Below are 26469 nucleotides of genomic sequence, written 5' to 3' on the forward strand. Positions count from 1 at the left end.
TTGCTTTTGTTTTTTATTTTTAACTTTATTCTATTGAGATTGGAGTATCCTTTAAAATATACTGAGATTTAATTGATGGTCTATATGATCCTTATGGTCTAACATATGGTATATTACAGGTGCCCTTGAAAGTGTGTATTTTGCTATTGCTGAGTGGAGCATCCTATATCTGTTAGGTCTAGTGGGTGGTGTTATTCAAGGCTTCTATTTCTTTGCTGTTCTCCGGCCTCACTGTTCTATCCATTATTGAAAGTGAGACATTGAAGTCTCCTACTATTACTGTTGAATCACATATTTTTCCATTCAATTCTGCCAGTTTTTGCTTCATGTTTTGGGATTTCTGTTGTTAGGTTTATAATTACATTAATAACTGTTATGTCTTTCTAATGGATTGTCCCTTTTATTTTTAAAAAATGTCCCTCTTTGTCTCTAGTATAAATTTTGTCTAGAGGTTTATTTTGTCTGATGTTAGTATAGTGCCTCCAGCTCTCTTGTGGTCACTGTTTACATGGTATATCTTTTTCTGTCCTTTTACTTTTAACCCATTTGTGTCTTTGAATCTGAAGTCTGTCTCTTGCAGACATCGCATAGCTGTATTACGATATTTTCAAAAACTCATTGTGCCAAGCTCTTCCACCGATTGCAGTGTTTAATCCATTTTCTTTCCTTACCTTTTCCCCCAGGTCTTCAAGGTCAGCCAGAAGTGAAAGATGAGGGACTTCTCAGGTCTTTCCTGAGTGTGTGCACAGCCCTGAATATGCCTTCTATATTCTCAGGAATATTCTAAAATGTTTCAAATTCCTTATGGATCTTTTATTCCTCAGTTTTTACCTTTAAATTTTTTGGTCAGCCTATTGTTAGCCTGAGCTGCTAATGCTGCTCAGACAGCGGTAACATTACATGGTTACTGCTGATGGCTTTTGACAATGCCCTACAGATAAGACAGTTGGCCCAGAATGAACTCTGAGTCAGGGTAGCTTTCCAGGGAGCTACCAGGTAGGTTGTGAACAGGGATTATCTTCTGGGTATAGGCCTTTAGGGAGTCCTAATTCATTGCACCCCCTCCAGTGGCTGCTAGGTGGCTGGTTTTCACAGCCGCCATAGTGGTAAGGCTACTGGTTTTCAAGGCTTCTATAGGGGCAAGAAGAAAGGATGAGATTAAGGAAGGTGTAAACCCCATGAAGCTCACTGTATTAACAGAGATTCAGCAGTTCGTCTTGAACACACACTCCTTGGATTATTGCAAACCTTTGGTTAATTTCCAGAGTCTGGAAAAGTTGATTTTGATAGTTTTTGCCAGTGTCCTCATTACTTTTATAAAGGAGTGGATTTGGAAATGTCCTTACTCCACAATTCCGGAAATGTTTCTCTGCCATTTTTATTTTTAACCTTGTTTTTATTTTAGGTCCAAAGGAAAGACACACACACATGCACATGGTCCCTCTCCTCCTTCCTTCTTGTGCTCATCCCTTCCAGCATGTACTGCGCCTGTAAACTACCTCTCCTTCATTAGGGGAGTATTTTTTTTAAGTTGTGAAAAAACTAATGATGCTTAGAACTATGACAGGCACTATGAGGGATACACAGAAATATGACACCCTCTTGTCTTCACAAAGCTCATAATGCTGCTGTGACACATTGGCCCCGAGGAACTTGTAAGGACTAACGGAAACCTGAGGGCTTCCTCTCTGTGTGCGGAGGCTCTGGGGGAATGTGTAGATCTCTGTCTCTCTCTCTCTCTCTGGCCTTTGTGGCGAGGACACTTCGACTTGTTGATTTTCAAACATGTTCTCTGTGATGCAGGGCACTCAACACAAGCCAGCTCAAGGCCCTGAATATTGAAATGCTGCCTGGTTATCGAGACCCCTACTCCTCCAGGCCTCTAACCAGGGGTGAAATCGGCTGCTTTCTTAGCCACTACTCTGTCTGGAAAGAGGTAAATAATGTTTATTTTAGATGTGTGGTTTTATGATGAGAAGAAAGAAGAAAGATACTACAGGTGAATTAGAGCCAATTATAAAGTGAACCCATAACTCTTGCAGAAGATTCCTTGAGAGCTGCTCCTGCCTTGTGTCTCCCTCTGATCTGAGGCCAGTAACAAAGGGACAAGGAGAGTAGCTTTGGTGTCACTTGGGATGATGACAGGGAAGACACCCCCATCCTAGCCACCACGCTTACTAATTCACTATCATCAGCAGCAGGAATGCCTTGTATGTGTCTATTATGTCACCATTTTTTAAGTGATTTCCTACAAGAAGTCACACAGAAGTCATGGGAGGCGGGTTGGCAGGGATGGACCCCTTTCACCCACTTGTCCAGGTAAGAAGCAGCAGAGCCAGAACTTGAGCCCATCTTACAGATCGAGACACTGAGGAGAGGGCGTTGGAGTGTGGGGCTCCTGAGTAAGGGTCGGTTCCCACAAGAAAAGAGAAAGTCCCCAGAGAAAGGCCTCTTGAATGCCTGTTCTCTTTCAATGATCCAGTCTGTGCCTATCCTTTTTCTTCTTTAAACTTTAAATGAAATGTAATAGATACATATAAAAGTATATAGATCACAAGGTACAGCTCAGTGAAATTTCACAAACTAAACAGTACAGCTTTGTTAATCAGGACCCGTATCGACACACAGGTCACCAGCATCCCGGGAGTGCCCCCTCTGCACTTCCTTCTGGTCACCAGTCCCCAAAGACAATCACCATCCTGACTTCTAACAGCATAGAATAGCTTTGCCTGCATTTGTGATCTCTTTTATATGAATGGAATCATATCGAAGTGTAATCTCCCAATGTTACATGTAGGAGATTCACCTGCAACATTAACTGGAGGTCACACATTCTCATTGCTGCGAAAACACGGTGTATTGATTCATTCTCCTGTCGATGAGCATTCACTTAGGTTCCAGTTATGAGCTATTACAAGTTATGCTACTTATACTCGTGACTTTTCAATACTTGCTTGTCTAATAAAAATGGGTATCAGACTTTTCATAGGGTGTCTTCCCACTGATGACCTTTATAGGTAATCGACCGAGAACTGGAGAAGACTCTTGTTATTGAGGATGATGTGCGTTTTGAGCATCAGTTTAAGAGGAAGCTGATGAAGCTGATGGATGACATTGACCAGGCTCATCTGGACTGGGAACTGATGTGAGTGACAAGACAAGTTCAGCAGAGAGCACCGAGTCCTTTCCCAAGGGCAGAGAGCCCCACCTTCCCAGCTGGTAGGAGATAAGGCTTCAGCTTCCACTTACCTGGTTTTCTCTCCATAAACGTTCTCAGAAGCAAAAGTGGGTAGAGGTTTTTTACATCCTTCTACTCTTCAGGGTGAGAAACCGTGGGGAATTCTTTATGAGGCCTGGAGCCTGCCTGCAGATCCGGGGCCCTCAGACAGGGCAGAGGCGTGGCACTGAACACTCACACAGAAGCACAGCAGAAGGCCCACTCGGGAAGCAACATGGCACATGGCAGGGGTAGGGAGAGGGAGGAGAGGGTATTCAGGCGAGGGCACGGATCCTGGGTGGTATTGAAGCCTCAGCTCCCAGGAGAGCAGGTGGGAAGTGGAGGGGCAGCCAGGGAGCTCCTCTGTTGGGAAATGAGGTCACACACACAGGAAGAGCACCGACAGCTGGATCTGGGGAAGGGTCTGGGGCTGACACAGGAAAACCCGGCTCGCCAAGGGAGTGCTGGCTCTGACTGACATTTAGTTAATGCTCTTGGTCTCCTACCCCTGGGACTTCAGTGGTTCCTACTTTTCTTTCCTTCCCTCCTGTCTCCCCTTTCTTCCTCCTTCCTTCCTTGTACCTTCCTTCCTTCCTTGCTTCCTTCCTTTTTCTTCCCTCTCCCCCAATTTTGTTCTTAAAACAAGATGACAGTTTCTGTTTCCCGTCAATGAAGCAGAAAGTTCCCAGGCATTATGTTCACTCCCCAGCTGTGTGTCAAAGGCAATTCATCACATCAGAGCCTGCTCCTTTGGAGCAGCTGCTGCAGCGAACTGTCCCTGCTCCTCCCATCCTCAGAGGGAAACTTAACTCCGGGCCTGGGTGGAACACTTGTTCTCTCAGAAAACGGACCACTCTGGGTTCAAATGAAACCTAGCAATGGCTCAACTAACCCACTAGAAGTAGACCCAGAAATCGGTGCTGTGCAGTAAAAAGAGACCTGCTCCCCGGCAGATACCAGTCGTGTGATTAGATTTGGTATTCTGTCTGCACGGTCCCTTTGAGCTCAGTTTCTGCCTATATCGCCCAGAAGTCACCACACTTCAGCCTTTCAGAATCTATGGCCCTGCAGCCTGTGCTTAAGGCCTCACAGACATGAAGCCTGGAAGCTATTTCATGCCAATAGGACTTGTGTAAAGGCAACTTTCACTTAAGCCTCATCATCACAGACGACAACCCAAGGCGTCTAGGGCTTGGAATCGGCCTACATCCCTGGCCACGTGTAGTTTGGTTGGTGCATTTCCAAGGACAAAGTACCAACAGATCCAAGAAGGAAGAACAGTTGTCCTCATAAGGATACAGGAAAAAAAAGGTTTTCTAAATTTCACAGGTTGATCAAGTCAAAATATTCTATTAAAAGCTATTATAAAGTCTTAAAGAACTAAAGCGGTTTCAAATTTTATCTCTCACTTTCTAAAATGAAGAAAAAATAAATGTTACTTAAACTCAAAATATGAAAGTTAATAAGTTGTCCATGATTGCTAAATTAAATTTTTCGAGAAAAAGAAAATAGTAAGTGGGAAGAATAGAAAAAGCCATTGGAAACATCTAGAGAGTGCTGATCAACAGAAATATAACACAGCCACATGTCATTTTAAATTTTCCAGTAATCACATTAAAAAGGTATAAATAAGTGAGTTGAAATTAGTTCTAACAATACATTTTATTTAACCCAATATATCCAAACATTATTATTTTAGAATGAAATTAATATTGAAAAACCATTAATGAGATCGTTAAATTTTTTTTTATACACTAAGTCTTCAAAATTCTATGTGTACTTTATACTTAGAACATATCTCAATCCAGAAGCTAAGTTTTCAGCTGTTAAAATAAACTTTAGTCTTACCAAAACAACAAACTTGTTCCATGGAAAAAAATATTTCACACAGCCTTAACTTTTAAATTTAAATTTAAATTAGTTAAAATTAATAAGAGTATTAACTCAGTTCTTCCATCACTGTGACCATGTTCCAAGTGCTCAGTAGGCGTTTCTTTTCTACTCTGTGATAAACTAGAGAAATTTAGACTCTGTAGTCTGAAAAGAGAGTGGCTGAGAAGATAGATGTTTGATGTCCCAGAAGAACTAAAGGCTGAACAGAGATTTGTTCTACAAGTCCTGGGATGCTTTGACAAAAGGGGAACACTGTTGGATTTTGAAAGAGATTATTTTAGGGCAGAATAGAACCGGTCAACCTCTCAACTTGCTCCAAGCAAGCCCACACCTAGCAGATTCCAGACAAAAGGAAAGGAGCACAGATCCACAATCCACGATCCATGAGTATACTGGGGAAGGCAGGATTGCCGGTGGTAGAAGTTGTGGTAGAAGTTGTTCATGCAGGACAGAACATGTCTGGGGTCTTTCTCAAAGCACAGTGCCCAGGAAGAAGCCTGAGCAGAGCTAGGTGGGCGTGAGGCGGGAGAAAGCCTTTCTGAGTTGTCATTCACACTCCCCAGAAAGAACCCCTGGGGGCCGCTCTTGGGTTCCCAGGTCCCTCACTGCAGACTGTCTCTTCCCCCAGCATTTTCTGTTCTGTGTTTTCCACCCGCATTTGGAGTGCTGTGCAGAAGGCATCCGAGGCTGAAACTTTGGGGACTCGAAGACAATAGACTTGGGATTCTCACATCTGGCCTTTTTTGTGCCTTTGCAACCTTTGTAAACACAGCTGGAGAGCCCATGTCATCTTGGGGAAACAGTCTGAAAGATCTTTCGATCTCACTGTGCCTCTCCTTTCTGGCTCACACACCGTCTGCTAGGCAGGAATAGCTGGGGTGTTGATAAACAGACCCAGAGAAGTGGCCTCCCAGATGGGAGATGGCATCATGGCTGGTAACAGGATCCACTTTGTGGTGGGACACATTTAATGCAAGATACAATTGGTCCAAGCTTTCAAAGGTGTCTGCGTAAACCGAAGCTGGGTTCCATCCTTATCAATGCCTAATATTCAAGTTTTCTCTGCCTTTTTCCTTATAGCTATATTGGTAGGAAGAGGATGCAAGTAAAAGAGCCAGAGAAAGCGGTGCCCAACGTGGTAAACCTGGTCGAGGCTGACTATTCCTACTGGACCCTGGGCTACGTCATCTCTCTGGAAGGAGCACAGAAGCTGGTTGGAGCCGACCCTTTTGGGAAGATGCTGCCAGTGGATGAGTTTCTGCCAATCATGTACAACAAGCACCCTGTGTGAGTCTCCCTGCACCACCTCCCTGTCACCTGGCACAGCCTCTTCATGAATTATGCTACTCAGTTTCTGATAGTCCTTGGTATTTTCTAATGTTTTCCTCAGTGATCTTTCCATAGTCATGAGCAAGAAAGGCTGACTCAAGTGAGTTTCCCTTGTACAGATGGGGAAGATGAGGCAGAGGTGGGGAGTGTCTTGCCTGGGGGTTCTTTACCATACCTAGTTGGTCATTGAACTGAACATAGTCTGGTTGGTCCCCTCATTGTCTTTGTTCTTCGTACCTCCGTAACCTCATCCACCTCAAGGTGAAGGTCGTCTTCCTGAGCATCTCAAAACCTCCAGTTCTTTTGGCTCAAGTCATCGTGTGTAGTGATGGCTGGACCGTGGCACCCACCCTTGCAGAGCTCACAATATGGTCAGAAACCCAGACTCAGGAACAAATCATCTTGATGCATGGTGATGCCAGCCATCACAGAGATGTGCGAGAGGTTCAGGGGGTGTGGACGCGACACCCGAGCAAGGCATCGTGGAGGGAGGCAATGTGGCATTCAGGGTTCCCATAGCCCAGGAGCATACTCTGATCTAGCACTTGCCAAAAGGTGTGGTTACTGATGGTTTACCTGTCGGTCTCCCTGATAAGCTAGGAGCCCTTTGAGGCAGGAATAGTCTTGCACCCTGTGTCCCTAGAGCCTCGTACAAACCCCACATCATAGCTGCTGTTCAATCAACGATTCCAAAATTCATCAATGGAGCCGGAGCCCAGGTTCTAACCTCGGCTCCTTCTCTCAGCTGCTGGGTGAGCTCTTCCCTAGATGGTCTTCATTTCAGCTGTGGAGATTTCCTATGCTGCATCTTGTTCATTCTATCTCCTGTCCTCAGTAAAAATGGAGCTCCTTGAGCTCTTTTATACAACGTATTAGAGACTGACTTTATTTCTGTGTCCTGGCAGAAACTTGGAGGTCAAACCATTATCCCCTAAACAGAAGGGAAATTAATACTTATGGTGCACTCACAGGCCTAGGAGCTGTCCAGATGTCACCTCGTATAATCTGCACAGGAGCCCTGGGAGGGAGGCCGTTGTCCCTCTCCTTTACCCTTGGTGGGGCCTGAATGGTGCGCAGGGGGCAGAGTGCAGAGCCAAGCTGGCCTTCTCCAAGCCCCATTGTGTCACTTACCCCATTGTTAATCCAGGAGCAGGGCATTTTTGTAAAGTGATCACATTTATTTATCATATGATCCAACAGAGCTTAATTTTTAACTTTCAGAATAACATCTGAAATTCATCCTTTAAACTTGTCTATCCAAAAAAACCAGAAATCTCCTGACCTTTTTGCCTGCTGGTTTGAGCAGATCTTCTAAAAGCTTTTCAAGAGACCTTTATCGTGTTTGTAGACTGAAGTTTTTCACAAAGAACACAACTTAAAAAATAATGAAAGGAATCTATGCCCATTCAAGAGACAGAAGCAAGCAGGGCCTCTCCCCTCCTTGTCCTCGTTCCTTAGGCCTCTGACCCCCTCATGCCCTGTGCTCCTCTTGTTTCCAGAGCCGAGTACAAGGAGTACTATGAATCCAGGGATCTGAAAGCCTTCTCTGCAGAGCCTTTGCTCATCTACCCCACACACTACACGGGCCAGCCAGGGTACCTGAGTGACACAGAGACCTCGACCATCTGGGACAATGAGACAGTGGCCACCGATTGGGACAGGACACATTCCTGGAAGTCCAGCAAGCAAGGTCGCATCCACAGCAATGCCAAGAACACAGAGGCGCTGCCGCCACCAACCTCCATGGACACCGTGCCTTCGAAGGATGAGCTATGAAGGCTCCCTGGGAGCACAACCCACCTTCGTTCATCACCCTTTGGTTTTTCTAAAGGGCTGTTCATCTGTTTGCCTCCGTTTTTGGTTGTTTTTTTTTTAAGTGGTCACATTCATCCAGCCAAAGTGGTCTGATGTGATAGACCAAAGTTAATGTTATTTTTGACAGAGGAGGGGAATAGAGAATTTAAGCCCGAATTTCCTAGGATGGCTAAAAGATAAGCTTTGTGGAAACCATTAAGATAAACTTCAGTCCAGACACCTAATTCTTCAGCTCACTGCCCACATGATTCTGCTTCCACTGCTTCCCATGCGAAGGTCGGACAACGTGGCTCAGAGTCTTGCCCGAGAGCAGGCGGTCACCAAGCTGTCACATCAGTAACTAGGTAGTCACGGCAGCCCAGCCAACTGGACCACGTTTACTGGTCTGGTTGGGTTTCATTGTATGTGGCAGATGTGACCTTGAAAACTCAAGCCAACTGGACAAATTTTATTGGTCTAATTGGCTTCATTTTATGTGACCTTGAAAACTTGTGTATATGACAAGTTTGAGGGGGAATCAAATCATTTGAAATCATATTAATTGGGCTTTTTATTTAAAGGAATTCTGTCATGAGCCTTATTGCAAAGTAGATTTTTGTCTTAGTCCTCAGTACCCAGTAGGGATGGGCGTTTGTGTCTGGCTGAGACTTGACCACCATGGCAATTGAAGCTCTCATGAAGAGCTGTCAGTTTGCCATGCAGATGTGACTTAGTAGATCTCTGGTGGTTTGTGTAGATATTTGAGGAAAAAAGAACTCTTGGCCTTCTTTATTGTGGCCACTTGAGTGAGGATGCTCTATTTATAAAGATAAATGTAATATATAAAGGGTGGGGGCTGGTGTGTACCTCCTGCCCTGCCCCTGGGGTTCATGTCACACTCTTTGCTCCATCTCTTAGCCTGGGAACGAACCACAGGTGTGAGTTTTATGAGTTGAGTCACTGTTGAGACACAGAGCACATTTTCAGGCCAGCAACTATCTTTGCCGGGGTTTTTCATTATATTTTGAATTATTTATTTTACAAATCGTTGGGAAAACATTGTCTGTAAGACAAGGCAAAGAAATGGATGCTGCAAGCTTTCACCACACTCTGGGGAGTGGTCGGTGTAGACAATCTGATTCTCTTTAGTTTCCCAGCCTGGCTCTTGCAGGGAGGCCTGTTGATGGGCAATTCTAATGATCTGGAAACAAATGATTCTCCATCTAAGGTGCGAAACATGGTCAGAAAGAATGGGCTGGTCAACTGATTTAGGCCAACAACCCGGGAAGCTCTCAGAGTCAGAATCCTGGGAGGATGCCCCTTCTCAAAAGATGTCCCCTGAGACTCCTTTCTGCTTTCTTCGTAGATTGGTTTTATGTAAAATGCAGAGTTGGACTGCATGATCTCTTCCCACTCTGCAATCTGGCATCCCAGGATCTCTCATGATGGTTTGCCTCAGGTTTATGTTCTCACACCCTCGAGCTCTAAACGTGGCCTCCAGAAACACCCTCCCAGGCATCCCGAACAAGCACCTGTCCTCGATAGCCATGCACCATGGCAGCCACGTGTGGGGGGGCGTGCAGGTCCAAGAACCTGAGCTTCACACTTCAACGAGTGGGGAGGGCCCTTTGCAGCAGAGCTGTGGGTAGGGGGTGCTCCCCGGGAGAGGGTCCCCCAGCTTAGGGCAGTGAGGCAACTTGCCGTCCACCTGACGCCAGCCTTGGCCTTCCCGATTCATTGTTGATATTCTTCTATATTGACTAGTAAGCCAGAGATTAAGAAAAGGGGTCTCGTCCAACTCCAATTTTTACTGCTTAGACATAACTGTCAGAGCTTGACTGTTTTTTTTCTAGAAAAACAGAAAGAGCATCTGGAGAGCTAGTGAAAAATCCTTAGGTGATTCCTAAGATTTCCTTGGGTGTTTGGTATGTTGTTTGCATATTTGAGTGTGTGCAAGTGTGTATGGCTTTAATGAATCTTTTTTAATGGGGTGGGAGGTGGCTGGGGTGTTGGGAGGTGAAGGAAGATTGAGTTGATTTTGTGTTGTTTTGTTTAATTTTTTTCCCTGTCAGCTGGTCTGACAGGTTTAAGAATTCTCGTTCTTAAGAGACAGTGGACTTAAATTCTAAAATTTTAGAATAGGACTGTTCTACTGTGAATAAAGTTCTGGCTCTGTTAGCCCAGCCTTTGTTTCTCCCTGCTCAGGTCTGGAATTCCAAGCAATGTTCTTTCCCTGTGAACATTGTGAGCTACAGATCTAGCATTTCTTTTAACAAGTCTTTTCGGCAACTCAGAGGTTCCTTGACCTCATTGTCTGTCCTGTTTCCCTTCCAGTCTTAAGCCAAGACATTCGATCTTCACAGTGTCATGTGAGGCCTTCGGTAAGAGGCCTTTGCCGCTGGGCTGCCACCTGCTCTCTGCCTCTGGCAGTTAAACTGTGCCTGGATTCCTCTGGGGATCCAAGGTGGGATCTTCTGGACAGACAGCCCCAACTTCAGCAGCGCTGGTGCTGCTGTGTGTGGACTGAGCTCCTACGAATCGCAGAGGACACGCTGCACGGGCCTTGCTTTGGGTTCACTCTGGCCTGCTGCAGAAACTCTGGAAAACAAGAGCTGACATCCAGCACCCTATATTGTCTGCCTTGCTGTGCTGTTTCAGGGCAGGGAAGTGATAAACTACTTGCCTTCTGGAGCTCTTTGTGAAAAATTAAAAAAAAAAAAACTAACCCAAAAGTAACGATTGTTCGTTGGTTCCTCAAACACTGATCGATGGCCACTGCCAAGATTCCCAGGTCTGATCTGGATCAGGGAGGGATGCTGGAGGCCAGAGATGACCGTCGCTGCTGTGTCATCCCCGTGGCAAAGGAGGGGAGGGCAGTCGCTGCCTTTCCTGTACAGACTGATGGGTTCTCAGGTACAGAAAGACAGAAGGGGTCCCGAGAAGAGTGTGGAGGGAAGTATCCATCTTGCATTTTGTGCTATCGGTCAGTCTACCCATTCACCAAAAGATACTGAAATACTTGTTCAAGGCCAAAGAGGCTTTTCCTGGGGAAAACAACAACAACAACAACAACAAAAAGAGAATCCTTGTTGGCCTCAGTGACCTTAGAATTTCAGATCAAGCTTCCCCCAAATCTCAGACACCACGCTGTGAGCGCTACCCTGTGTCAGGCCTTGTGCTGGGCACCGAGATGCTCAGGGGACTAGGTAATGCCCCTGCTGCTGCGGGGTCCCCAGTCCAGTGGAGCAACGTAAGCAGGAAGCTGCAGGACAGAAAGGCTCTCGCTGTAGGACCCCGAGAACCTGGCTCGGCCGAGGAGGACTGTTGGGGCAGCTTTGCTGGGGAGGTGACATTTGGCTTGGGGTTTGGAGGATGGATGGGAGTTCAGAAGAGGGAGGAGGGGTGGGCACGGTGGGTGGGAATGGCTTCCAGACACTGGGAAAGCAGGACCACAGAAGGACCTGTGCGGGGGTGATGGGAAGGCAGGAGGACAGAAGTGGGAGGAGTAGGTACGTGCTGGGTGATAACAGGAGGCAAGACTGAGATGCGGTGATGAGATAAATTGGCCACTGGCCCTCTCCGGGCTATCTTACCACAAACACGGAGGCCAATGTTTCTGGGAGGATTCTAGATTTGGTTACTTTCCTGACAGATAATGCAGAGGTTTCCCGTAAAATGTTGATGTCTAAAACAAGAAATGTTCCCATTCGGCTACAAACTTGGGAGTCTCATGGTTTTTCACTTATGGTTGGAGAAAAATCCCTCCAACTACGAACTGTAAAATAAAGATGAGTCTTCCCAGGAGTTTTCTACAGGGTACTTTTGAATTAATCAGAGAGGGAAAGAAATGGTCCAGAAGAGATGTCCATGACTGACACGAAATTAACTTACTAAGGCATTAAATATGACAAAGTAAAGTTAAAAATGAACCTGGTCATTTGAGAAGAAAATAGCATGTAGTGTTGACATAGTCAGAAAACTAAGAGCAGGCAGCTTTGGAAATAATCATTACACCCATGTTAGGTTTGGAGATGTTTATTATTCCGGGGAGAACCTGCCTCCCTCAGATGTCCTGATTCCCGTGGCGAGGGAGGGAGGCCTGAGGAGAAGAGGGGCGTGTGAGGGGCTTCCCTGTGAGCCGTGGGTGGCAGCCCCAAGTCAGTACAGGGGGGCCGAGACAGGACGGAAGGTTTGCCCAGGGGTGGACAAGGGGTCCTTTTTTGCCTGCTTGGAGAAGAGAGAAGTAATGATAGTGGGTTTGGGTACATTATGTTACAAAAGATTACATGGAAAATGGAGCCTCCTCTTATCACAGGGAGAGAACAAGAGCAATTTAGGTGAGCTTTCAGGAAGAATTTATTGCCAGAATTGTTAGACACTGAATGGGATTCCAAGGCAAGTGGTAGAATGGCTCCATTAAAATGTGTTGTTGGGCAGGAGAATGGCTTCTTCTTCTGTAAATGACCTGAAATGGCCTAGTTTGTTGTTTTTGGTTTTTTTTTTTTTTTTTTTTGCTTCCACCCATAGAAGTGTTAATACTTGCGATGAGCTTTGCTTGCATTGCTCCTGTGACCTGAGCCGTCCTCCCATCTGCCCTCAAAAAGGGTGGAAAGAATGAAGAGTCGTCTCTGAGGACTGGTTTCTCTTTATTTTTAATTTACTGGGTTTATTTTTGTGCCCCTCCCTGTAGCTTTTTCAGCTTGGCTTCCTCTGGAATGGGTGTTTGCATAAAGTCACCCTGTCTGAGCAGTTCTGGGGCCTGCAGAGAACCTGCTCAGGGCCCCCGTGGGTGCAGAGAGGACTCCTCTGGACGCTTCCCACGCTAGCGGTGGCCAGACAGATGTCTGGGCTCTTGCTTCCGGGGGAATTTGATTTTCAGAATGGAGTCTCTGTTCTTCAGAGAAGCTTAGAAAATAATCAGTAACAAAGTGTCGTGTCCCAAAAGGAAATTAAAAATTTGGAGCAGACCCTCAGACATGAGTTGAGTCGTCCAAGCGTTGATGGCGTGGTCCGAAGGATTTCAACTGCTTTTTAAAAATGCCGGCATGAATCGTGAAGATTTGAAGATGATATTATTGCCCAGGCTGGGCACAGGAGGGGAAACTGTGCGCAGAGCTGAGTGCCAGGGGACACAGTGGCCAAGCCCTTTGAGAATTTGAGGGCGAGGGGAGAGGCAGCTTCCAGAGCGCCACACCCAGAGCCAAATGTTGCTGCTCAGCGCTGAGTCCAGGAAAGAAGTGCAAGGACAGGGAGAAGAGACCCTTTCAAGCCCACCAGTGGAGACAGTGATGCCGACGCCCCTGCCAGAAAAGAGGAGAGGGGACCAGAGGGGGCAATGGTAGGAGGGAGGCTTACAATGGAAGTGGCGACAGCCTGGACCTTAAAGTGACTATTTCACCCTTTTAAGCCTGCCACAGCTGCAACAGGAGATGGAGGTGGTGGGAGCTGAGCAGCCTACCAAGGGAAGGTGGGGCATGCAGTGCCCTGGCTGCCTGCGGAGTCGTCTCCGTGAGCCTCTTTGGATGTGGCGGTGGAACAAGCTGCAGGAGCCCTGGACGCCCTCCAGCGCCATGAGTCAGCCTCTCCCCAAGCAGCAGCCGGCTTGGAGTCTCCCAGGGTGCTGCTCCCCACGCCAGGGCCCCACCGCCAGGCATGTCACATCTGGATGGTTTGGCTCACCCCGGGAGGGGGCCGGAGGGCTTATCTGAAGACAGGACTTCCCTTAGGCCAGAAGCGTCCCAGGAATAATAGCGAACGCATGCGCCAAAGTGAAAAGTGCTTTTTCTACGAGCGCTGCGCAATTTCATACTGCGTGAACCTCAAGAGGTGGGAATTATTATTAATCCCTACTTTTTAGATAAGGCAATGACTAAGTTAGGTAACTTGCCTAAGTGATTAAGAGGCCTGGGAGTCACACCTAGGTAGTCGGGCCAGAGCCTACCCGCAGCAAACTGCAAACTGCATCCTCTTCAAAGCTTCTCGGGGATAATCTGTCCCGTTTCTTGTTTTCTCACTAACGTCTAATGTCTCTCTCCCTTTCTCTGTCTCTCCCCCTTTCTCTCTCTCTCTCTCTCTCTCTCTCTCTCTCTCTCTCTCACACACACACACACACACACACACACACACACACACAGCCTGATTTATAAAGGAGCTCGCAGCTCCAGCCCCTAGCTACCTCCCACCAATGCGCTCTCCTGTATTGATTATTCAGCTGATCTTGCTGCGAATTCTCAGATGACGTTTTGCGGGAGGCGTGGATGTTAGATAGTATATAAACGAGGATCGGAAGCGGATGTTGGGGGCAAGCTAACAGTCTCGTTTAGGATGCTTCTCCCATTTCAAAACTACCACCTTGATTTTTTTTTTTTATATGGCAGGAGCAATTCAGAAAGTTTAAATCATTTACTGTCCCTTTTTAAAAAAAAAAAAAACTTGATTTACTGGTACCCCTTTTCATTCTTGGGTAAAAATTGGAACTCTAACATAAAATATTGCTTTAGTATTAAACGATGGTGGGAATGGAAATGGTTTCTTCCGAGAAACCTGTGATAAAGCAATTGGATACTGGCTCCAGACAGGCTCAGCTGGCGGTCCCAGTGGTACCCACGCCCCGTCATTAACTCCTCCATCCGAGCTAGGAGGCTCTCCCCCTGCACCCACCCCACGGGAAGGCCACGTCTACGGATCAGAAATAATGCCAATCCCCGCTAGGGGGCCGACTCACAATAACCCTAATCTTTATGGTCCTGTTTCCCCATCTGTGAAATGGAAACAATGCTCAGCATAACAGGTAGCTGTGCTCTGACCAGCCGCAGACAGTTCCTTGGAGACTTCGAAGAACCAACCAGATGCCCACATGACCAGGACACTTGTGTGAATGCACGTGATTGGAAGGCTGGGGATACGGCCCGGCGTCCCAGGGCTTCTGTCCAGCCCCACGAGGCTGTGGAGGAGTGTCCGGCAGGAAAGCCTGGCTGAGGCAGCACCAGGCCCAGTGTGAGGTGCACAGGATGGGGTCTGATCACTCGGAGTTCTGCCCCCAACGCGGAGCAACTGCTCTGGGCCTCAGCCCCTGAATCTGTACTCTGAGGCCACGGACTACATGATTTGTAACGTGCCTTCAAGCTCTTAATATCGCATAATTGGATTCATCAAACTGTGAAATAAGCAAATCGTTGCCACACAGGTTTCTGGGTAGAGATGTTGAGAAACCACATCCAATAATGGTTTCCAAATCCTGACTCCATAATAATTACATTTGCCTGGCTCCTACTTGATCTGGTGGTTTATGTGTAAACACTTTAAATTTCCTAGATTTCTATTTTTTTAAACTTGACATACGTCTGTAAAGTAGCTTCTAGCTTTGTCAAAGTAGGGATCACATTGGTGGTGAGTTGATTGCATGCTAAAAATTAAAGTTAAATTTAGGCCAGGGGCAGTGGTTCACATCTGTAATCCCAGCCCTTTGGGAGGCTAAGGCGGGAGGACTGCTGGCCACATCTCTGCAAAAATTTAAAAATTAGCCAGTGGGCATGGTGGCACACACCTGTAGTCCCAGCTACTCGAGAGGCTGGGGCAGGAGGATCACTAGAGCCCAGGAGTTTGAGGTTGCTGTGAGCTATGATCACACTGTACTCCAGTCTGGGCAACAGAGCAAGATCCTGTCTTTAAAAAAAAAATTGATCAAGGCTAATTCTAAAAAAATTAAATTTACTACTCTGAGCATCTCTTTCTTCAGCTCTTCCTGTTTAGCCCCATCCCAAGTCCTCACTGCCATCTCTTCCAAACACTGTTTCTGATGACCGCGGAAAGATGAAAACCTGTGCGCCCTCGGGAGAAGACCGTGTCTCTCTGTGGCAGGAATGGTGCTCATCAACCCCCCCAAGTGTTCTGTATTTCCCACCTCCCCAGCACTTAGGTCAGGGCCAGGAGCTGCCCAGTGGACTGTGAACAGAACTGAAACGTGTCACTTTGGTCTCAAGCAGTTAGAAACAGTGGTGAGTTCTCCATACTGTCTTTACCATAATGGTGACTTGAAGGAAAAAACTGCAACGCCAGAGCCGCAAGATGGAGGCCACTGTGGAGGAAACACTCAGGAGAGTTGCCTGACACTGTCACATGAATGAAAAAATAAAACTCTGTCTTAAGTTACTGAGATGTCTTGGTTTGTTACTTCAGCATAGCCTACCTAGCCCTATACATCCCTTCCAAAGGTATTTAATTTTAAGAGTGATTCTAGGGGAAACAGTAATTCAAAACACAATCAAAAAGCATCTCCTAATGCAGCTGTAGGCATCTGTAGAAAAAGAGGATTGTCATCAGGGAATCTTCTTGCCACCACTGAAACTAGGACACATAAAGCAATACTGGATGCCTCCTAATGGTCCTGTGCTGCATGAAGAATTTAAAAATGCCCCAAAGAAGGAAATTTTAAGACATTATTCTTTCAGACAAAATGTTACCAGGCCCAGTTCCTACAAAGAGGCAAAACAAGGGAACTAGTTTTCTAGAATGATCTTGAAAAAAATAGTCGCCTAGTACCAAAGACAAAAATCCTTTTTTTTTCCTGGCCCACCTCATATTATCAATTTCTTCTTATTAAAACACTTGCTTGGCTCTCTCAAAATTCCACAAGGGCCCAGAAAGTTGGATAATTTGGGTCCATTTAGGGATCCATTGGAAAGTAATTCTGGGAACTTTTTGGAAACAATAGGACAAATGACAACACTGTGCATCTGTTGAGTGAAGCTGGCCTTAGACTGAATGACTTTTGGGAAATTACATGGACTAATTTACAAGAATTACGAATTTAATCCTTTAGGGACTGCCTTTCCTCTCCCCACAGAGGTCCTCCTGGCTTCCGGGGACCATGGAAGGTTTCAAGAGCTAAGCAGACGGCAGTCATTGCAGAATGGGGGAAAGGCTCTTGGAAGGCAAAGCACTACCTGGATCCTCACTCGAAGTGGGATTTTATAAAAATTGTCCCCACTGCATGACTCCTAAGAATAGCAGTCGAGCCCAGCATCAGCTCTGATTGCACTTTCCTAAGGAAATCATTCTTCCCCCAAAGACCCATGACGCTTGCCAGCGGGAAGGACCCCCTCCCAACTCTTCCACTGGCTTTCCCTTCGCTCCCTCCAATTGATCCAGAGTGGGCTTCCAAAAGGCTTATGGACATATCTGGAACCCAGAACCCACCTGATTAACACTCCAGATACAAGCCCTTTGGGTCTGGCAGCACATGCCAACCAAGTCCCAAACCAGTTTATTAGTTTAACCAACAGGTAAACAGATGAGGGAGATGCAGAAAGACCAGCATGCGAGCAGCTAAAAGCATTACCCGGATGTCCACCAGGAAACAGATTTAAGACAGTTAAAGTGTCATTAAATAAATGAAGCTATGTTTTTTCTACTTGGAATTTCCATTGTCTTTTAAAAAAGGTAAATATATATATATATATTTTTTACATTGCAGTATATAAATCTAGACTCTACATATACAGTATAAATACACAGGGTGAGCACATGGGCACAACATGTATGTCTTGGTAGCCACACCCTAAACCAGGCCAACAGTTTTATATTTTCCTTCTGACCTTCACACCAAGAAAATCAGGCTGAGGCTACATTTACTTCAATCTCCATGATAGCTGTCACCTGGCCGTCTCTCCTCCAAGCACAGAAGCATAAATTGGACAAGCCTTGCAAACAGAAGAAAGTGCTTTTTGCCTAGCTGGAACCAATCAGTCCATATAATGCACAGTCCAATCTCCTAGGAAGACCAAAGGAAATCTGAGGACTTCCTGGCTCATTCTTTGGTCCATTGCCACAAATCTCTAAACTTCCCCTGGTGTTTCTTGCATAATTCACATGGCTATTTACATAACATAAACCCCACACAACCTTTGGGAGCTGTATTACAGGATTAGGAAAAAAAAAAAAAAAGCTCCATGTTACAATCTGCACTTCATATTCTGGGTTCATTCTCTTTATTTTTGGAATAAAAACTGGTATTTTGAGAATTTTTTTCTTAAAAAGGACAACATTCTGAAAGTGCTTCTTATACATGTCAATATCCCACATATGGCTTTTTAGTTCAAACCCCAGCACAGCTCAGATTTGGAAGGGAGAGTGTGATGGTGTTACTAGAGACAAAAATGTCACTTAACAGCGACACTGTGATAGCAAGTGTGGGGACCTGAAAAAAGAAAAGTTATTCATTCCATCTGGAAGAATGTACCTCTTCGAGAAATGATTTAGATAATATATGCAGCCCCATTTCTTTCCCCATGGCTGGGCACAGTAATGCTATAAACGTTAATAAGTAAAATAAGATGCTATTATCAGCAGGGAATGCCTTCCAAGGGGCTGTTAACAGGGTAATCACTGTTAAGAAATCTTTCACAGGCTCGAAATGATCAAATGTAGTCAATCGCAGTAGAAACTTCCACACCTGAGGAACAAATTGCACATAACATAGAGGTACCAGGTTCCAGATGGCAGAGGACTCCAGACATACAGTTTTACATGCAAAAGGCAATCAGAAAAGGCAATGAAGTAGTGACATTCCAGGACAGATAAGAAGCCAAATGAGTCACCATTCTTTTGCACTTTCTTTTCTGGCTATGTTACCAAAGAACATGGCTGTTTATGCAATGATGATGATGATATCTTCTTTAGGGGAGAAAACAGAAACACAATGGGGTTGCCAGAGATTGAAACGGGCTTGTGTTGACTCCAGCGGCGTCGTGATGGCTCCACCGGTGGAGCAGATGGACTGCGAAGCTCCTCCTGTCCCTCCCTGGGGCGGCAGAAAGCGGCAGATGCGGGCAGAGGTCGAAGGCCACGGACTCATCCAAACCTTTCCACAGTGGCCTTTCATTCAGCCTGTGGCAGTTCCAGCCTCTGCAGTTGTTCTTATCTGGTGGCACTTGATTGAGAAAGTAATCCTCTCCCTTTATAAAAATAGAGTTTGGACTTCTTGTAATACTGGCACAAAGGACATTCTGTGTTCCCAGAACTGATTTCATTTACTTGGAAGATAGGAGACTAGGCTCTCAGTTCCTTCTATTTCCCTGTAAAAAGTGACCTCAACTTCCCAGGCCATTGTGCAAATTCGTTTTTCCATAGTCCAGAATATCCCATAAAGTCCCTCTTATATATTTGTATATATACACATACATACCAAATATGTGTGCATATATATATTTACAAATGTGGGTGATTTTGCATTTCGGTCCAAAATAGGTCAAAGAGAATTGGTGAGTTGTTCATTCTTTTCGTGTCAAATTCATTTCCAGTTTCCCCATAATGCCTATCACGGTGCTTTGCACACCACAGGTACTCGATAAATGTCTTCTGACTTCACCAATGCTCCTCTAACACTGATGGCATTGCAATCACCACAGCCTGTTCTCGGCCCCACTCTGCCTTTGGCAAGCGAAGGGCCATTGGTCCCTCCCTTCAGAGGGTGATTTTGCTGTGTCTGTTGCTCCAGCAGCCCCGTTTAGCTGTCCTGGGCAATGTCAAGCTGGTCCGGCTACGCAGTTTCACTTGTTCTTCCATGGAGTTCTTTTTGCGTAAAATGAAGTCAAAGTTCACTTGGCTATTCATGGCATAAAAGACATTTGCTGAGTCTGGGATCACGAGTTCTGAAAAAGATAAGGCAAGAAAAAGTAGTCAGCTTGTATGGGTTAGCTCAGCACTGATAGTGGCAGATATAAATCTTGCGCAGACACAAAGCTGGGACGATGGACCTTCATCCCTGGGATGTGACCCAAACCAGACAATGATCACCAATACCACCCCTAAAATTGGTCCTAACAATGTCTCAATCTCAATAAAAAAAACTAAGTACAAACAGATTTTAGAAATTCACTCCATGAACTAAATGTTCAAATACAGAATGTTAAAGCTAGGAGAAAATACAGTAGGAAACAGAGGCCAAAAGAAGTTGAAAGACATTCTCAAGATCACAGCTAATGGACAGCAGAACTGGAACTAGAACCCTGGTTTCCTTCATCCTGTAGTCCATTTTCCACTCCAGTAAGCAGATTTTCTTAAAGACTAAGAGAACCCAATGACAAGGAAAAAAACAGAAAATCTACAACATTCCAGAACTCTTTACTTGGAATATAAAAATATTTTTTTAATTAATACCAAGTTGAGTCTCTGCTTTGTCCGGAGCTTGCATTTTAACATTAAACAGCATCCATGTAAGACAGTGTATATGTGCTCGTTTTTAAACTATTTTTAACTTCAATGACTCCCAACTAGATAGCTGCAACTTCAGAAGAAAGATTGGTCCAAGTGTAATATGAAATTATCAAAGCAAAGTTAATTTGGTTCACTTTAATTTTAAAAGACGCTATATCATATTTAACACTTGAGGTTAATGGGTATGTGAATAAACAAATAGGAAAGAAAAAGGTAAAATATGCAAATCTAGCTTTGTGGCAGTGGGATGGGGGAGGCCACCTACAGAGGCATCTGGCTGGGAACTGGATAAAGTGAGCCTTGAGTTCGATTTAAATGCTGAGGTCCTGCAGCAAGACTGATACGGTCAGTTCTGAGTGACTCTGGCACATTATATGCACAAATGCTTCATAAGGAATAACCCCCTCAAAGTGTCTCCACGCCCCTGCCCACATGTTCCCAGGTCAATAATAATATTCCTCACAGTTATATCTCACTTAGCCTTTCCCCAAAGCACTTCCAGGTACACTAGTACACTACTTCCTGTTATCTTCAGAACCGCCCTGTGATCATGAGGAACCAGCAAGGTATTGTCACTATTTCACTAACTAAGGACCAAGGCCTGGAGATCCAGCGGCTTCCCTGAGACTACGCAGCTGGTGGCAGAGCTGGGTCCAGGCTGCACCTTGGGACTCCTGATCCTTAGCCCCCCCGCCCTACCTGAGTGCTGTGCTGCAGGTGACATGGTAAAACTTGAGACCACTTTTCAGGCTTAAGATCTTAACTGTAACTGCGTTAAAAGGTTATAACTGAGAAAGTTTTGCCCCTGAGCCTAGGGCTCAGCTGAACGAATGAGAAATGAGCAAACCTCTCAGAGGAAGTTGAAAAGGATTTTCTCAGAGGCTGTAGCTTTTCATCTCTAGGCAAAGATACTATTCTAATTTCAGCCACTCTCCTCTGGCCCACGATGGAGCCACAGATGACGTGTTGACCCCGTACCCCAAGCTGTGTACTTCTCCATGTAATCGATAGGAAGGACAACTCGCTGATTCACAGGGCCCTGCACAGGATGCTCGCGGGCTCCTTTTGCAAGTCTGTCAGCGAAAAGGGTGGGCCTCAGTCCATGACATTGGCTGCTCCTTCTGCACTTGGAGAAGAGACTTATCCTGACCAAGTCACTTTCTATGACATGACAAGACATAGAGGAATCAGCCTGTTTTCTCCTCAACCAATGCAAACCCAATTCAAATTAGTAAATAGATATATTCAGGGGTGATCATATGCCCAGAGTCTTCATAAAAGGGATTTCTTTAAGTAATGTGTTCACAGGCGCACTGAAGCCTTTCATTGAGCACCAGTTCTTTGCCTCGGTGTGAGATAAAGAATCTTTTGCTATTTGCAGATGGATCGTGAATAAAGTCTCTCACAAATGATTAACTGAAACACAGGAACGGCTAAGTTTCAGGTTCACATACGACTTAGAAACACGTTATTGGGTAAACGAGATGCGTGGCCATCTGCGAAACCCAACAAACTCCCCACGCACACTCCACCTCCTGCGCAGGGAGAGACCACTTCCTGAAAAAATGTTTGATGAGTTTTTAATGGGCAGGAGAAATTCTCAGCAAAACTGCAGGAAAAACAAGAGTTGGGGAATGGGGGAGCATCTTGAGACGCTTAGTTCTAGTTGACGGCATGGTTGTGCACCCTTGCAGGATTAAAAACCACCACTAGATTCCATGAAAAAGGCACTGTCTCCATTTTCTGCCTTCTAAACCGGGGAGCATTATGGACACGCCGCTGGCAGCCTGCCCCAAGGAGGAATGTGCGCCCACCTTTGTCCTCCGAGATGACCTGCACCAGCTCGTACTCCTCGGCTGGGTCTGAGTCCAGGTTGTGCTTCAGCATTGCTCTCTGGATGACCGCAGGGGTCTTATCCTGACTCGTCAGCTGCAACGACAATGAATGGGTTTGCAAAGTATTTAGCTGCATGTTGCCCAGAAGGTTTCTCCTGAGCCTTTTACTCTTGCTGTCTTGTGTTGCACGTGCCTTTCCAGGAAGAATGGACTAGTGGAAAGAGAACAGGACCCAGAGCTGGTGCTCCTGTGTTCTAGTCCTGGTTCCACCCTTAGCAGCCAAAAGATGATGGGCAAATCACCTGAACCCTGAATCGCAGTGCCCTCCGCTATTCAAATGGAGAGAAGGCTTGCCTTGCCTATCGCCCCAGCACTGGTTGAAGTTGCAATGAAAGACTATATATGAGGGGTTGTGAAAAATGTGAAGCATCATCAGTGATGGGCCGAAATCATCCTCACACATAGAACTGCTTCTGCGACCCTGGTTATGACCTGCGGGATGGAATTAGCCATAGTTCTGCCCACTGACCACTTCAAAAAGCACAAGTGACCTTAGGATTCAGCAACCCCACTCCTATTTACCAAGAGGAATAAAAACGTACATCCACAAAAGGACTTGTGCACAAACATTCACAGCAGATTTATTTATAACAGCTAAAAACGACAATCAGTCTGAATCTCCATCAACAGGCAAATGGACAAAGAAACTGTCCACTTACAATGAACACGACTGAGCGACCGAGAGGCACTAGGAACTGACATGTGCACCAGTGTGGACGAATCTCAAAAACAGCACGTTGAGCAAAAGAAAACAGACCAAAGATAACGCACTATTGGAGTCCATTCTTTCACAAAAAAGGGAAAACTAGTCTGTGGCATAGAAAACTAACCTCAAGGTTAAGGGGGCACTGACTGGAAGGGGCACAAGGAGATTTGAGGGGAATGGAAATTTCTATACCTAGATTTGGGGTGGTAGTTACACAGATGTATACCGTTAGCAAAACTCAAAAAACTCAACACTTAAGATTTGTGTGTGTAAACTGTATATAAATTTTGCTTAAAGAAAAATCAGCTTCTAAGTGTTTTAAAAGCACAAGTAAAGGTTTACCTAATCCCCAGTTCCGATGTTGTCCCCCCAGCCAACTATTTGCAGGGTGTTCAGGAGGTAAGAGGATTACAGAGAGAAAGCCCCCACACACACCAAAAAAGTCGAATTTCCTCCAAGAAACTCTGCCATTGTGAGCCGGAGGATGGCAGTGCCTAGATGCCTCCCTCTGACCCTGGGCAGCAGCTGGTGTTTGTGGTTCGATGAACAACACGCGCTACAATGGGGTCCTTGTAGGAGACACAGATCTTGCTCACTTGACTATTACCAAAACATCTGGCACATTTATTTACAAGGGAAAAAGCAGTGCACACAAAACTCTAAAGGAGAAAAATACGGTTTTCGATGGTCTAAAGGGTATACTGCCAAAGCTGGGTCAAATTGGACTAGTAGAGCAGAAAACGGGAGGAGGAAGGACAGCGCTTGAGATGAACGTGAGGCTAAGGCGGACTTAAGTTGTATAAGGAGATAGCCAGGCTACTCCCCCGCCCCCAGGTGTGTCCACATGAGGACGCGATAGCCAAGGGCTTTCCTGGGGTGTTTATTACTTTGCACCATGAATGCTACTGAAGGGAACTAATGATTACGATCAGTATGAACAGCTCGGTCACGCATCCTTGTGCGGATATAGTGAACCAGCTCTGTCCTATAGACACAGAATGTGAGCCACGTGACTAATTTTTAGGTTCCAGTAGCCACAGTTAAAAAGTTTTTAAAAAGTAAATTAATAATATATTTTATTTAAGCCAATACATCCAAAATAATCAGCATATAATCAATACAAACATTACTGAGATAGTTAAACATTTTTTTGTACTAAGTCTTCAAAATCAGTGTGTATTTTACACTCACAGCTCATCTTAATTTGGACTATTCCCACTTCAAATGCTCAACTGCCACACGTGGCTAGTGGCTACTGTACTGAATGGTACGTGGGTGTCACCTTCCTGTACCTGCCTGTGACCATAAATATTGCATTCCCTATTGACGGGATCTCGGGAGACTGACTCTGTGATTGACATAACAGAGAAAAGATCATTTAGAAAGAGTTATGGGCATGGTGGTAGGAGACATTTCTCCATGGTCACCGAGGAGATGAGTCCACAAGGGTTGAAGTGTTGCTCCTCCTACTTTCTACTGAAGGACCTGGACTCGGGGGACACTAGCTGCTCCTGGCAAAGCAAGTCCTCTGGCCAGCAGAAGTGCAATCCACGGCCCCTGGGGTACCTGCAATCTGTAAGGGGATCCATACAATCCAAATTATTTTCATAACAATACTAAGGTATTGTTTGTCTTTTCACTTTTGTTGACATTTGCATTGTCATTGAACAAGCAATGGTGGATTAAATTGTTGGCACCTTAGCGCAAATCAATGCAGCGGTACCTAACTATACTAGGAGTCATTGTGTCCTTCCATATACCGTACTCAGAGTAAAAACAAAACCAAAAGAAAGGAAAGCCAGTTTCAATTTCAAATGTCCTTGATGAAGCAGTAAAAATTACTAATTTTATTAAATCTTGATCCCCAAAGAGGAATATCTACAATTATCTGAAAAGGCATTAAAACATTCCTCCCTTTTCTAATTCCTTATCTGTGTATAACTGGATTTTCATCATCTACTTCAACCAAAACAATATACCTCAACAAACATTCCAGAAGAAGATTTGCAAAAATGTAAAACAATGCTATTCTTCTCACTCAATAATTTTAAGAAAAAATATATCTTTTTCATTAAAAAATATAATTTACATTAATATGCAATGTGTTCTTTATTTTCAATGAATAAATATTTTGAAAATTTCTCAGTTTAGTATCAAATGTGTTAAATTCAACCTACACAGCCTAATGCTCTTTGGAATACTCAATACTTTTTCAGAGCAGAAAGGGGTCCTGAGACTAAAAAGTTTGAGAACTGCTAATCTAGGCTAAATTTGGATTGAATTATTTCCATCCTCTGGTCAGCAGCATATGTGTAATAACTTTCGGAAAGGGCACTCCTGTGGACTCAAGCTTCTCTTTAGAAGGCTACTAATGTGAAGGACGCTCCTAGACCAGCGTGTCATCTGTCCAGAGTAGGCCTGTGAGATGGTCTGGGGGGATTTTTATGGAAGGTGAGTGGCATCACTTGTGCCATACAAAGGCCACAGGAAGAGGTTGGCAGATGATGTTACTCTTGCAAAGGCGGCCCACGTGCTGGGGAAAGAGGAATCTGGGGGCATCATCTGTCAGCTACCCTCCCAACACTCAGCACACACAACCCAAGCCTCCTCCTGCAGGGCAGCAGGGGATCGTGAAACACCTCAACACTCCCAGTTCTCCCCAGACAGAGCAGAGCACGTGCTGACCAGGCATGTCCCGAAGCTAACAGTCCACGCTATGATTCAGAGACAGCGTAGAGTTACATAGGTGGAACTCCTCTCTGGCTGGCATATGTAAGAGAAGCCGTGTGAACAAACCATGCTGAAAATATGATACAAACACTGATGACCTTGGCTGTCCTGTGGTTCTCCTCCTCCGCTGGTGCTCCCTGATCAGCCCCTTGCTCACCACCACCTGAGCTCTGCGCAGCCTACACACGCTCCCCCAAGACCGTATTGACCCTGTGGGGCTGGATGACTCCCAGTGTTGGACCCCAGCACCAGCCTGGCGCCAGCCCACGTTCCTGACATTTCCTTAGACAATGCCATCTGGATGTCCTACTGCTACCTCCAATTTAAATGCCCTCAAAACCACCTCCCTTATATCTCACTTGACGCACCCACTAACCACCACGCTGCCTGGACATCCTCTGGTCCTCCCTCTTCCTCATCCTCCACAACAGTAACCAAAAGGTTGATGACTAAAGAATGGATTCTACAATCTTACCTCATAAAGAGCTTTTGGAAATGCCTATCATCTCCAGCCACATGACCATCATTCAAGCCCCTAGCACCTCCTACGCAGAATACGACAGCAACTTCCTAACTCGCTTCCCCGCCTCCAGTCTACCCCCACACTCCAGCAACAAGCGTCCACAAGGCCAGTTACTTTTCTGCTGAGCAAATCTGACTGCTACTTAAAAGCCTTCAATAAGACCTTA

General features: G+C 45.4%; 2 protein-coding genes across 2 annotated transcripts in view; one reads left to right on the forward strand and one right to left on the reverse strand.

Moving 5' to 3' along the window:
• The window catches only part of COLGALT2 (collagen beta(1-O)galactosyltransferase 2), a 39547-nt gene extending 28617 nt beyond the window's left edge, over positions 1 to 10930 (forward strand). The window contains exons 6-9 of the mRNA XM_012639996.1: positions 1804 to 1936; positions 3018 to 3145; positions 6191 to 6397; positions 7939 to 10930. Of these exons, the coding sequence (XP_012495450.1) occupies positions 1804 to 1936; positions 3018 to 3145; positions 6191 to 6397; positions 7939 to 8215 (745 nt within the window). The 3' untranslated portion in view covers positions 8216 to 10930. The remainder of the gene's footprint in view (positions 1 to 1803; positions 1937 to 3017; positions 3146 to 6190; positions 6398 to 7938) is intronic.
• A 6525-nt stretch (positions 10931 to 17455) lies between these two features.
• RGL1 (ral guanine nucleotide dissociation stimulator-like 1) overlaps positions 17456 to 26469 on the reverse strand; it is a 138779-nt gene continuing 129765 nt past the window's right edge. Inside the window, exons 17-18 of the mRNA XM_012639986.1 lie at positions 22264 to 22378; positions 17456 to 19884 (exon numbers count right to left, since the gene is read on the reverse strand). Coding sequence (XP_012495440.1) covers positions 19697 to 19884; positions 22264 to 22378 — 303 coding nt within the window. The 3' untranslated portion in view covers positions 17456 to 19696. The remainder of the gene's footprint in view (positions 19885 to 22263; positions 22379 to 26469) is intronic.

This window comes from Propithecus coquereli, unplaced genomic scaffold (assembly GCF_000956105.1).
Source record: "Propithecus coquereli isolate 6110/MARCELLA unplaced genomic scaffold, Pcoq_1.0 Scaffold146, whole genome shotgun sequence".
Classification (NCBI taxonomy): Eukaryota; Metazoa; Chordata; class Mammalia; order Primates; family Indriidae; genus Propithecus; species Propithecus coquereli.